The 13,272-nt window shown below is 46.3% G+C and overlaps 1 protein-coding gene across 5 annotated transcripts in view; it reads left to right on the forward strand.

The window, feature by feature from the left end:
• Positions 1–11,925, forward strand: part of ITGA10 (integrin subunit alpha 10) — a 52,679-nt gene extending 40,754 nt beyond the window's left edge. For all 5 annotated transcript variants that reach the window (XM_056545260.1, XM_056545263.1, XM_056545261.1 and 2 more), the window contains 7 exons: positions 1,353–1,437; positions 4,077–4,193; positions 4,292–4,378; positions 4,499–4,612; positions 6,546–6,641; positions 8,876–8,989; positions 11,399–11,925. In XM_056545260.1, the coding sequence (XP_056401235.1) occupies positions 1,353–1,437; positions 4,077–4,193; positions 4,292–4,378; positions 4,499–4,612; positions 6,546–6,641; positions 8,876–8,989; positions 11,399–11,464 (679 nt within the window). In that variant the 3' untranslated portion in view covers positions 11,465–11,925. The remainder of the gene's footprint in view (positions 1–1,352; positions 1,438–4,076; positions 4,194–4,291; positions 4,379–4,498; positions 4,613–6,545; positions 6,642–8,875; positions 8,990–11,398) is intronic.
• The last annotated feature ends 1,347 nt before the right edge of the window (positions 11,926–13,272 follow it).

Consider the following 13,272-nt stretch of genomic DNA (forward strand, 5'->3'; position numbering starts at 1 on the left):
TCATAAAATTCCCCTACCGCAGTATTTCCCAACCAAGGTGCCTCCAGCTGTTGCAAAACTACAACTCCTAGCATGCCCCGACAGCCGAAGGCTGTCGGGGCATGATGGGATTTGTAGTTTTGCAACAGCTGGAGGCACTTTGGTTGGGAAACACTGATTTATACTATATACTACTATATAGTCCAACATGCTGGGAGTTGTAGTTTTGCAACAGCTGGAGGCACCCCTGGTTGGGAAACACTGACCTATTCTATATGCTACTATATAGTTCAACATGCTGGGAGTTGTAGTTTTGCAACAGCTGGAGGCACCCCTGGTTGGGAAACACTGACCTATTCTATATACTACTATATAGTCCAACATGCTGGGAGTTGTAGTTTTGCAACAGCTGGAGGCACTTTGGTTGGGAAACACTGACCTATTCTATATACTACTATATAGTCCAACATGCTGGGAGTTGTAGTTTTGCCACAGCTGGAGGCACTTCTGGTTGGGAAACACTGACCTATTCTATATACTACTATATAGTCCAACATGCTGGGAGTTGTAGTTTTGCAACAGCTGGAGGCACTTCTGGTTGGGAAACACTGACCTATACTATATACTACTATATAGTCCAACATGCTGGGAGTTGTAGTTTTGCAACAGCTGGAGGAACCCTGGTGGCCAAACACTGACCTATTCTATATACTACTATATAGTTCAACATGCTGGGAGTTGTAGTTTTGCAACAGCTGGAGGCACTTCTGGTTGGGAAACACTGACCTTTACTATATACTACTATACAGTCCAACATGCTGGGAGTTGTAGTTTTGCAACAGCTGGAGGCACTTTGGTTGGGAAACACTGATCATACTATATACTACTATATAGTCCAACATGCTGGGAGTTGTAGTTTTGCAACAGCTGGAGGCACCCCTGGTTGGGAAACACTGACCTATTCTATATACTACTATATAGTCCAACATGCTGGGAGTTGTAGTTTTGCAACAGCTGGAGGCACCCCTGGTTGGGAAACACTGACCTATACTATATACTACTATATAGTCCAACATGCTGGGAGTTGTAGTTCTGCAACAGCTGGAGGCACTTTGGTTGGGAAACACTGACCTATACTATATACTACTATATAGTCCAACATGCTGGGAGTTGTAGTTTTGCAACAGCTGGAGGCACTTCTGGATGGGAAACACTGACCTATTCTATATACTACTATATAGTCCAACATGTTGGGAGTTGTAGTTTTGCAACAGCTGGAGGCACTTTGGTTGGGAAGCACTAGTGTAGACAACCCGCATTTTGTGTTGCATTATGGGAAATGTAGCTTGTGACCCTACGGCTTTTATTTGCAGTGAATCCAGTCTGAACCGCTATGAGGTGCAACCGAACCTGCTGTCCACCCAGGAGCCCGGCCCGGAGTTTATCACCAAATTCAAGGTAATGATGGGAGATCCGTAATGTCTCCTCTACTCTAGTAATATAATTGGGGGAGATTTATCAAAACCTGTGCAAAGGAAAAGTCGCGGAGTTGCCCATAGCAACCAATCAGATCGCTTCTTTCATTTTGCAGAGGCCTTGTTGAAAATGAAAGCAGCGCTGTGATTGGTTGCTATGGGCAACGTTTCCTCTGGACAGGTTTTGATAAATCTTCCCATAGTATGTGTAATGCAATAACACTGCCACCAAGTGGCCACTGGGTGAAGCGCACCTTGCTTTTTAATTTTTTTATTTTTCATAATTATTATTTTTTTTTTATTATTATCTTAAGTCTCAACATGCCCCGAATTTTGGAAAAACCGAACCCAAAACCGCAGCACGTTGAGACTTTTTTTTAAAAAAAATTATTACAAAATCTTGGCCTTTCTCTTCTATAGACGTCGATAGGAGCGACAAAAAAAATAAAAAACGTCGTAGATATGTGGGTTCAGCATTGAGATCCTTGAGTCACATGATGAAAGAATCACATGACTGGTCGTGAGAAAAACACCAAAGGAAAAAACGAGAAAAATAGAAAAAACACCATGACCCACTATTTAAAATACATAAATTAAATTAATTAGTTAATGAAATAAAAATCAATTAATGAATTAATTAACTTAAGATAAATTAAAAATTAAAAATAAAAAAATGGGCAATTTCTTTGTGGTATTTTTTTCTGACAAGTTTAGTTTTTGGTACTTTTTTTTACCTCTTTTTTTATTTTATTTTATTTATTTTAAATGTTTTTTTCGTATTATCCTTTGTGGATTTTTTTTTAATTTTTATTTTTTTTGTGTAATTCTTTCAAGATGTGACGCAGGGATTTCTATTGAAGATTTAGGCCCCGTTTACACGACAGAGTTTCCGAGCGGAATGTGGCAGAACAATTCCGCCCTTTAAATAGTCCCCATTGTTTTCCGTGGCGGAAATTGCCATTTTGTCCTCCGCAGAAAGAACCGACCTGTCCTTTTCTTTCTGCGGAATCTGCTATGAAATGCATTGCCGTCTATGGAGAAGGCGCATTACCGAGCGGTCCTAGCGCCGGCGGAGCGCGCTGCAGGAATGTTCGCTGGAAATTATTTCCGGACGGACATTGCGCAAAAAATAAAATAAATTGTGAATACGACCTGAAGCTGTTTGCGCACAACTTATTATTTTTTTGGGGGGCGTTTTACTGACCTGAATATTCAAAAGAAAAAAAAAAAAAAAAAAGTCCTTTTTTTTTTTTTAATCGTTTAAAAGTCATGTGATTCAAGGATTTCTATTGAAGAATTGGCCGCTTTATTTTTTGCGCAAAACAAAAGGGGGCAACACAGTCTATGGATAAACTCCAGTGGGGGAGATTTATGGAAACCTGTATCACTTGCCCATAGCAACCAATCAGATCGCTTCTTTCACTTTGCAGAGGCCTTGTTTAAAATGAAAGCAGCGATTTGATTGGTTGCTATGGGCAACTGGTCAACTTTTCCTCTGCACAGGTTTCGATAAATCTCCCCCAGTGTTTCCTAATCAGAGGACCTCCAGCTGTTGCAAAACTACAACTCCCAGCATGCCCGGACAGCCGAAGGCTGTCCGGGCATGCTGGGAGTTGTAGTTTTGCAACAGCTGGAGGTTCCCCGGGTTGGAAAACTCTGGGGGAGATTTATCAAAACCTGTGCAGAGGAAAACACCAAAGGAAAAAAAAAAAAAATAATAAAAAAAAAAAAACAAGACCCTCTATTTAAAATACATTAATAAATAAATTAAATTAATAAACAAATTAAATAAATTAATAAAAATAAATTAAATTTAAATAAATAAAAAAAAAAATAAATAAACCTGTATCTTGGAAGCGCAAAATGACCGAGCAATTTTTTTGTGGTATTTTTTTCAGACACAACTTCAGTTTGGTAGTTTTTTGTTTTTCAGCGATCTGATTGGTTGCTATGGGCATGCTGGGAGTTGTAGTTTTGCTACAGCTGGAGGTCCCCTGATTAGGAAACACTGGGGGGAGATTTCTCAAAACCTGTGCAGAGGAATAGTTGCCCAGTTGCCCATAGCAACCAATCAGATCGCTTCTTTCATTTTTAACAAGGCCTCTGCAAAATGAAAGCAGCGATCTGATTGGTTGCTATGGGCAACTGGACAACTTTTCCTCTGCACTGGTTTTGATAAATCTCCCCCAGTGTTTCCTAATCAGGGGACCTCCAGCTGTTGCAAAACTACAACTCCCAGCATGCCCGGACAGCCTTCGGCTGTCCGGGCATGCTGGGAGTTGTAGTTTTGCAACAGCTGGAGGTTCCCCGGGTTGAAAAACTCTGGGGGAGATTTATCAAAACCAGTGCAGAGGAAGTTGCCCAGTTGCCCATAGCAACCAATCAGATCGCTGCTTTCATTTTGCAGAGGCCTTGTTAAAAATGAAAGAAGCGATCTGATTGGTTGCTATGGGCAACTTTTCCTCTGCACAGGTTTTAATAAATCTCCCCCAGTGTTTCCTAATCAGGGGTGCCTCCAGCTGTTGCAAAACTACAACTCCCAGCATGCCCGGACAGCTGGAGGTCCCGCGGGTTGAAAAACACCTGACAATTCTGCATTAACGTTGCGGTCTTCGCCCTCAGGTCCAATACGTTGACTGTTTCCCCGTATACAACGTGTCGGTCCACATCCAGACGCCGGCCCGGGGCTATGGGGGTCTGTACTTCATGTCGGTGTCCAGGATCCTGTCTGCTGATGATGTAAGATAGGGGGCGCTACTGCCACTGCTTATTTTATTATGAAAAAAATGGGGGGGGGGGGTGAGACGTGTGACTAATCTGCGTTCCGTGTCCCGTAGGTCGTCTGTATGTTATCAAACATGACCAGGTCCAGAACCGCCATGGTGGCGATCCACCCCGAGGACCTGGGCCATACCAATATATTGGTGAGTAGGGAGAGGAACACAGGGGAGAGAGCAGCACAGAGGATTTCAGGATTGTAATTAGTCAATAGTGAGGACCAGGGGGGGTCATGTGATCACTAATATATCTGCCTCCCCTATCAGAACTGCAGTAACACCTGGTGCGAGACCATCACCTGCCGCGTCCCGGTCCTAAAGAAGAACTCCGAGCTGTCCCTGTCCATCCTCAGGATCATCCACAACCACTTCTTCAGTAACGTGAGTGCGATCATCTGCAGAGGGTGTCTGTCAGGAGGTAGAGAGGACAGAGCAAGGTTCTGCAGGGGGGGGGGGGCGGCGGGCAGTGGGGTAATAGTCTGCAGGATATATCACTATGTATCTATAGAGAGGTCAGAGGTGTAATAATCTGCAGGATATATCACTATGTATCTATAGAGAGGTCAGTGGTGTAATAGTCTGCAGGATATATCACTATGTATCTATAGAGAGGTCAGTGGTGTAATATTCTGCAGGATATATCACTATGTATATATAGAGGTCAGAGGTGTAATATTCTGCAGGATATATCACTATGTATCTATAGAGAGGTCAGAGGTGTAATATTCTGCAGGATATATCACTATGTATCTATAGAGAGGTCAGAGGTGTAATAGTCTGCAGGATATATCACTATGTATCTATAGAGAGGTCAGAGGTGTAATAATCTGCAGGATATATCACTATGTATCTATAGAGAGGTCAGAGGTGTAATAATCTGCAGGATATATCACTATGTATCTATAGAGAGGTCAGAGGTGTAATAATCTGCGGGATATATCACTATGTATCTATAGAGAGGTCAGAGGTGTAATAGTCTGCAGGATATATCACTATGTAAATAGAGAGGTCAGAGGTGTAATAGTCTGCAGGATATATCACTATGTATCTGTAGAGGTCAGAGGTGTAATAGTCTGCAGGATATATCACTATGTATCTATAGAGAGGTCAGAGGTGTAATAATCTGCAGGATATATCACTATGTATCTATAGAGGTCAGAGGTGTAATAGTCTGCAGGATATATCACTATGTATCTATAGAGAGGACAGAGGTGTAATAATCTGCAGGATATATCACTATGTATCTATAGAGAGGTCAGAGGTGTAATAGTCTGCAGGATATATCACTATGTATCTATAGAGAGGTCAGAGGTGTAATAATCTGCAGGATATATCACTATGTATCTATAGAGAGGACAGAGGTGTAATAGTCTGCAGGATATATCACTATGTATCTATAGAGGTCAGAGGTGTAATAATCTGCAGGATATATCACTATGTATATATAGAGAGGTCAGAGGTGTAATAATCTGCAGGATATATCACTATGTATCTATAGAGGTCAGAGGTGTAATAGTCTGCAGGATATATCACTATGTATCTATAGAGAGGTCAGAGGTGTAATAATCTGCAGGATATATCACTATGTATCTATAGAGAGGTCAGAGGTGTAAGAGATTCTAATAGAGGTGTAATAGTCTGCAGGATATATCACTATGTATCTATAGAGAGGTCAGAGGTGTAATAATCTGCAGGATATATCACTATGTATCTATAGAGAGGTCAGAGGTGTAATAATCTGCAGGATATATCACTATGTATCTATAGAGAGGTCAGAGGTGTAAGAGATTCTAATAGAGGTGTAATAGTCTGCAGGATATATCACTATGTATCTATAGAGAGGTCAGAGGTGTAATAATCTGCAGGATATATCACTATGTATCTATAGAGAGGTCAGAGGTGTAAGAGATTCTAATAGAGGTGTAATAGTCTGCAGGATATATCACTATGTATCTGTAGAGGTCAGAGGTGTAATAGTCTGCAGTATATATCACTATGAGCGATGTTCTGCAGAGGGGTCAGAAGTGTAATACTCTGCAGACTACACACCGGCCCCTCCTCCCATGGAGCACAAGGCTCTCCTCTCTCTGCACCGGGGGTCCCGGCTGGATTTTGCGGTGGTTGCCGCTGGTAACAAGCCCCTCATTGTTCGGACAGGAAGGAATGATGTCATGTCTCTGGGGACAGAACAGGAAGATCGTACAGATCAATGGCGGCTTTATAGGGGATGGCGTCCGCTCCCATCACTGCTGCTACAATATACGACATGCTGGGACTTGTGGTTCCACACATGACTACATACCTTGTTTTACAGGCAAAGTTTCGGTCGGTCAAAGTGATCAGCGAATTCTTCCTGGACATAAAAGAAGATGGAGTCCTGTTCACTGACAGCGCCAAACATAGGACGGTGGTAAGAGGGGGCACATACATGTTCTCCACTAGAGGGCGGTGGTAAGAGGGGGGCACATACATGTTCTCCACTAGAGGACGGTGGTAAGAGGGGGGGGGCACATACATGTTCTCCACTAGAGGGCGGTGGTAAGAGGGGGGCACATACATGTTCTCCACTAGAGGGCAGTGGTAAGAGGGGGGCACATACATGTTCTCCACTAGAGGGCGGTGGTAAGAGGGGGGGGGGCACATACATGTTCTCCACTAGAGGACGGTGGTAAGAGGGGGGCACATACATGTTCTCCACTAGAGGACGGTGGTAAGAGGGGGGCACATACATGTTCTCCACTAGAGGGCGGTGGTAAGAGGGGGGCACATACATGTTCTCCACTAGAGGGCGGTGGTAAGAGGGGGGCACATACATGTTCTCCACTAGAGGGCGGTGGTAAGAGGGGGGCACATACATGTTCTCCACTAGAGGTCGGTGGTAAGAGGGGGGCACATACATGTTCTCCACTAGGACGGTGGTAAGAGGGGGGCACATACATGTTCTCCACTAGAGGGCGGTGGTAAGAGGGGGGGGGGCACATACATGTTCTCCACTAGAGGGCGGTGGTAAGAGGGGGGCACATACATGTTCTCCACTAGAGGGCGGTGGTAAGAGGGGGGCACATACATGTTCTCCACTAGAGGGCGGTGGTAAGAGGGGGGGGGGGGGGGGGCACATACATGTTCTCCACTAGAGGACGGTGGTAAGAGGGGGGGGGGGGCACATACATGTTCTCCACTAGAGGACGGTGGTAAGAGGGGGGCACATACATGTTCTCCACTAGAGGACGGTGGTAAGAGGGGGGCACATACATGTTCTCCACTAGAGGACGGTGGTAAGAGGGGGGGGGGGGGGGCACATACATGTTCTCCACTAGAGGACGGTGGTAAGAGGGGGGCACATACATGTTCTCCACTAGAGGACGGTGGTAAGAGGGGGGCACATACATGTTCTCCACTAGAGGACGGTGGTAAGAGGGGGGGGGGGGGGCACATACATGTTCTCCACTAGAGGACGGTGGTAAGAGGGGGGGGGGGGCACATACATGTTCTCCACTAGAGGACGGTGGTAAGAGGGGGGCACATACATGTTCTCCACTAGAGGACGGTGGTAAGAGGGGGGGGGGGGGCACATACATGTTCTCCACTAGAGGACGGTGGTAAGAGGGGGGCACATACATGTTCTCCACTAGAGGACGGTGGTAAGAGGGGGGCACATACATGTTCTCCACTAGAGGGCGGTGTTCCCTCAGTCAATGCTAAAGGGCGGCGGTAAGAGGGGGGCACATACATATTCTCCACTAGAGGGCGGCGTTCCCTCAGCCAACACTAGAGGGAGCTCACTACTTACCGGTATCAGCAGTGAGCTCCCCCTGGTGGTGACAGCCTACAGTCACAATATTATCCCATCACTATGGACGGGAGCACTTTACTCTAAGGCTGCATTCACCGCTCCTTTTTAGCCTACGGTTGCCGGATCCGGCTGGGGGAGGGGAAAACCAGGGGCGCTCCCGTACCCCAGCCGGACCGGCGCTGAAATCCATTTACTTTAATGAGCCGACTGGAGTCAAACGGTGACTCCGGTCGGCTCATTTTTGAACCGTTTCCGGTTTTGTGACCGGACCTAAAACTGTAGTATACTATGAACGCGTGTACAAATTTTAATCTGTATACGGTTTGAGAAATGATGTCCGGTTGCATCCGTTTTTAAGAAAAGAAAGTATGTTAACTTTTCCTCCATTATGAATAAAGTTTCACTTGTTTGATTGAAATTCTAATAAAAAAAAACTGCAAGTCAAAAACCGTATGGAACCGTACGCACCTACAGTTCTGTACAGTTACCATTGACGCCCATGTAAAAAAAAAACATACACAGTTTAATAGGTTTTTTTTTTTACCTGGACCAAAAACCGTGGTCGGCTACAGTTCTGGGTACAGGGAAAAAAACTGATAAAACCGTACAAGACCCAAAACGGACAAAACCTGATGCATCTTTTGGCGCACAGCTCTCAATGGAGAGTCACTGCGTACGGTTTTCACATTAACAATGTATACGGGAACTGTATTACAAAAAACGTGGTGTGAATGCCGCCTAAGTCAGTGTTCCCCAACTCGGGTGCCTCCATGCTGGGAGTTGTAGTTTTAAAACAGCTGGAGGCACGCTGGTTGGGAAACATTGCTCTAAGAAGGGATTTTTCTTTGCAGAGTATCTTGGAGCTGCTGCAGCCGGTCCGCCTCCCGCTGTCTCTGTGGATCCTTATTGGAAGTGTCATCGGGGGTCTCCTCCTCCTGGCACTGATCATCTTTATCCTATGGAAGGTCAGTCTGATCATTGCAGTGAATTAAATCCCCACCTTCCCTATGACAACACTTCCCGCCCTCATGTTCTGACAATTCAGTGTTATCAGAGGGGAAAGGTTGTACTGTGGTGCCATCTAGAGGTCAGGGATAGGTTACACTGTGGTGCCATCTAGAGGTCAGGGATAGGTTGCACTGTGGTGCCATCTAGAGGTCAGGGATAGGTTGTACTGTGGTGCCATCTAGAGGTCAGGGATAGGTTGCACTGTGGTGCCATCTAGAGGTCAGGGATAGGTTGTACTGTGGTGCCATCTAGAGGTCAGGGATAGGTTGCACTGTGGTGCCATCTAGAGGTCAGGGATAGGTTGTACTGTGGTGCCATCTAGAGGTCAGGGATAGGTTGCATTATAGTGCCATCTAGAGGTCAGGGATAGGTTGCACTGTGGTGCCATCTAGAGGTCAGGGATAGGTTGTACTGTGGTGCCATCTAGAGGTCAGGGATAGGTTGCATTATAGTGCCATCTAGAGGTCAGGGATAGGTTGTACTGTGGTGCCATCTAGAGGTCAGGGATAGGTTGCACTGTGGTGCCATCTAGAGGTCAGGGATAGGTTGTACTGTGGTGCCATCTAGAGGTCAGGGATAGGTTGCATTATAGTGCCATCTAGAGGTCAGGGATAGGTTGTACTGTGGTGCCATCTAGAGGTCAGGGATAGGTTGCACTGTGGTGCCATCTAGAGGTCAGGGATAGGTTGCATTATAGTGCCATCTAGAGGTCAGGGATAGGTTGTACTGTCTAGAGGTCAGGGATAGGGTTTGTACTGTGGTGCCATCTAGAGGTCAGGGATAGGTTGTACTGTGGTGCCATCTAGAGGTCAGGGATAGGTTGTACTGTGGTGCCATCTAGAGGTCAGGGATAGGTTGTACTGTGGTGCCATCTAGAGGTCAGGGATAGGTTGCACTGTGGTGCCATCTAGAGGTCAGGGATAGGTTGCACTGTGGTGCCATCTAGAGGTCAGGGATAGATTGTACTGTGGTGCCATCTAGAGGTCAGGGATAGGTTGCATTATAGTGCCATCTAGAGGTCAGGGATAGGTTGTACTGTGGTGCCATCTAGAGGTCAGGGATAGGTTGTACTGTGGTGCCATCTAGAGGTCAGGGATAGGTTGCACTGTTGGTACCATCTAGAGGTCAGGTATAGGTTGCACTGTGGTGCCATCTAGAGGTCAGGGATAGGTTGCACTGTGGTGCCATCTAGAGGTCAGGGATAGGTTTGCACTGTAGTGCCATCTAGAGGTCAGGGATAGGTTGCACTGTGGTGCCATCTAGAGGTCAGGGATAGGTTGCACTGTGGTGCCATCTAGAGGTCAGGGATAGGTTGCACTGTGGTGCCATCTAGAGGTCAGGGATAGGTTGCACTGTGGTGCCATCTAGAGGTCAGGGATAGGTTGCACTGTGGTGCCATCTAGAGGTCAGGGATAGGTTGCACTGTGGTGCCATCTAGAGGTCAGGGATAGGTTGCACTGTGGTGCCATCTAGAGGTCAGGGATAGGTTGTACTGTGGTGCCATCTAGAGGTCAGGGATAAGTTGCACTGTGGTGCCATCTAGAGGTCAGGGATAGGTTACACTGTGGTGCCATCTAGAGGTCAGGGATAGGTTGCACTGTGGTGCCATCTAGAGGTCAGGGATAGGTTGCACTGTGGTGCCATCTAGAGGTCAGGGATAGGTTACACTGTGGTGCCATCTAGAGGTCAGGGATAGGTTACACTGTGGTGCCATCTAGAGGTCAGGGATAGGTTACACTGTGGTGCCATCTAGAGGTCAGGGATAGGTTACACTGTGGTGCCATCTAGAGGTCAGGGATAGGTTACACTGTGGTGCCATCTAGAGGTCAGGGATAGGTTGCACTGTGGTGCCATCTAGAGGTCAGGGATAGGTTGCACTGTGGTGCCATCTAGAGGTCAGGGATAGGTTGCACTGTGGTGCCATCTAGAGGACATATATAGGTTGCACAGGAGAACCATGTAGGTCAGGTATAGATCATACAGTGGCACCATCTACAGCTTAAAATATATATCAGTGTGTCACATCTAGAAATTGGGTATAGGTTGTAGAGGAGACCCTAGACCAGTGGTCTCCAACCTGCGGACCACCAGATGTTGCAAAACTACAACTCCCAGCATGCCCGGACAGCCATGCTGGGAGTTGTAGTTTTGCAACATCTGGAGGTCCGTGGGTTGGAGACCACTGCCCTAGAGGTTGGTGAGAGGTTGCAGTGTAGCACCATCTAGAGGTAGGTTACATTATGACACCATCATACTGGTCTAAGGAGTTGTGGTTACCTCTGCCACCTAGTGTACAGTCAGAGAACTGCACCTCCTTACATAAATAAGGCAGATCCTTAGATTTTCTTGTGTTCCTCCTCCTACAGTTGGGGTTCTTCTCAAGAAAGATGCAGGGCGAGGAGAAGGAAGAGGCCGCCAAGGAAGAGCAGTGATCTGCAGCTTCCCCATCACAGAGGAGCGGGCTTACTCCCCGCCTCCTGCTATCACAGACTATCATATCTGCTGTTTATGGGCTGGACACTGATAGCCCCGCCCCTGAGGATCCAGAGCAGCATTGACACTAATGACTGTATACGGGGAGGACGCGGCTGTATATACCCATCGCACTGTGTGAACACTGACAAGACTCAAGATGGGGGACGGATACTCAGGATTATAAAAGGGGACACCCCTAGGGGGAGGGGCTTTTTATACGGAAGTAAATATTTTCTCCAATGAGGGAAACAGTGAGTCCTGATGCCTGCGGGGGCCCAGACGCACACCCCAGGGTATAATGGGTTAAAAAGGGAAAAACTGAGAATAATCTGTTGCTATTGGAAACCATCAGCAAGCGGGATAGTCACTGTGTGTACATATTACTTTATTTATAGATTATTATTATTATTTTTTTTTGGGGGGGGGGGGAGGGGGGAGGGTTGGAGTAAAGAGACTCTAGGGCGCAGATGTCACCTGGCCGGACCCTACCATGAGGATGTGTTGGGGGGGGGGCTATAGGTGCCCATTATATAGTACAGACAGTGATGCACTTGCTGATGGTTTTCGTGTATTATAAACTGGATGATAAAAGGAAAAATGGAGATAAAGGGTTAATAAACGATATATACAGAAACATGGCGGGGTGTACGATTACTGACTGCAGGGCCTGTAAAGGGTTAATCCAAAATTATGCTATTGGCTGTCCACAGGGCAAATGTTTTCCAAACTATGTGCCTCCAGCTGTTGCAAACTACAACTCCCAGCATGCCCGGACAGCCTTCGGCTGTCCGGGCATGCTGGAAGTTGTAGTTTTGCATCAGCTGGAGACCATTTGGAAAACACTGCCACACAGCCTATCCATCACTAGAGATCAGCGGTGACAATGAGAATACAGCCTATCCATTCACTAGAGATCAGCGGTGACATCACTGAGAATACAACCTATCCATCACTAGAGATCAGCGGTGACATCACTGAGAATACAGCCTATCCATTCACTAGAGATCAGCGGTGACATCACTGAGAATACAACCTATCCATCACTAGAGATCAGCGGTGACATCACTGAGAATACAGCCTATCCATCCCTAGAGATCAGCGGTGACATCACTGAGAATACAGCCTATCCATTCACTAGAGATCAGCGGTGACATCACTGAGAATACATCCTATCCATCCCTAGAGATCAGCGGTGACATCACTGAGAATACAGCCTATCCATTCACTAGAGATCAGCGGTGACATCACTGAGAATACAGCCTATCCATCACTAGAGATCAGCGGTGACATCACTGAGAATACAGCCTATCCATCACTAGAGATCAGCGGTGACATCACTGACAATACAGCCTATCCATCACTAGAGATCAGCGGTGACATCACTGAGAATACATCCTATCCAACACTAGAGATCAGCGGTGACATCACTGAGAATACAGCCTATCCATCACTAGAGATCAGCGGTGACATCACTGAGAATACAGCCTATCCATCACTAGAGATCAGCGGTGACATCACTGAGAATACAGCCTATCCATCACTAGAGATCAGCGGTGACATCACTGAGAATACAGCCTATCCATCACTAGAGATCAGCGGTGACATCACTGAGAATACAGCCTATCCATCACTAGAGATCAGCGGTGACATCACTGAGAATACAACCTATCCATCACTAGAGAGCAGCGGTGACATCACTGAGAATACAGCCTATCCATCACTAGAGATCAGCAGTGACATCACTGAGAATACAGCCTATCCATCA

Source organism: Hyla sarda, chromosome 11 (assembly GCF_029499605.1).
Source record: "Hyla sarda isolate aHylSar1 chromosome 11, aHylSar1.hap1, whole genome shotgun sequence".
NCBI classification, from domain to species: Eukaryota; Metazoa; Chordata; class Amphibia; order Anura; family Hylidae; genus Hyla; species Hyla sarda.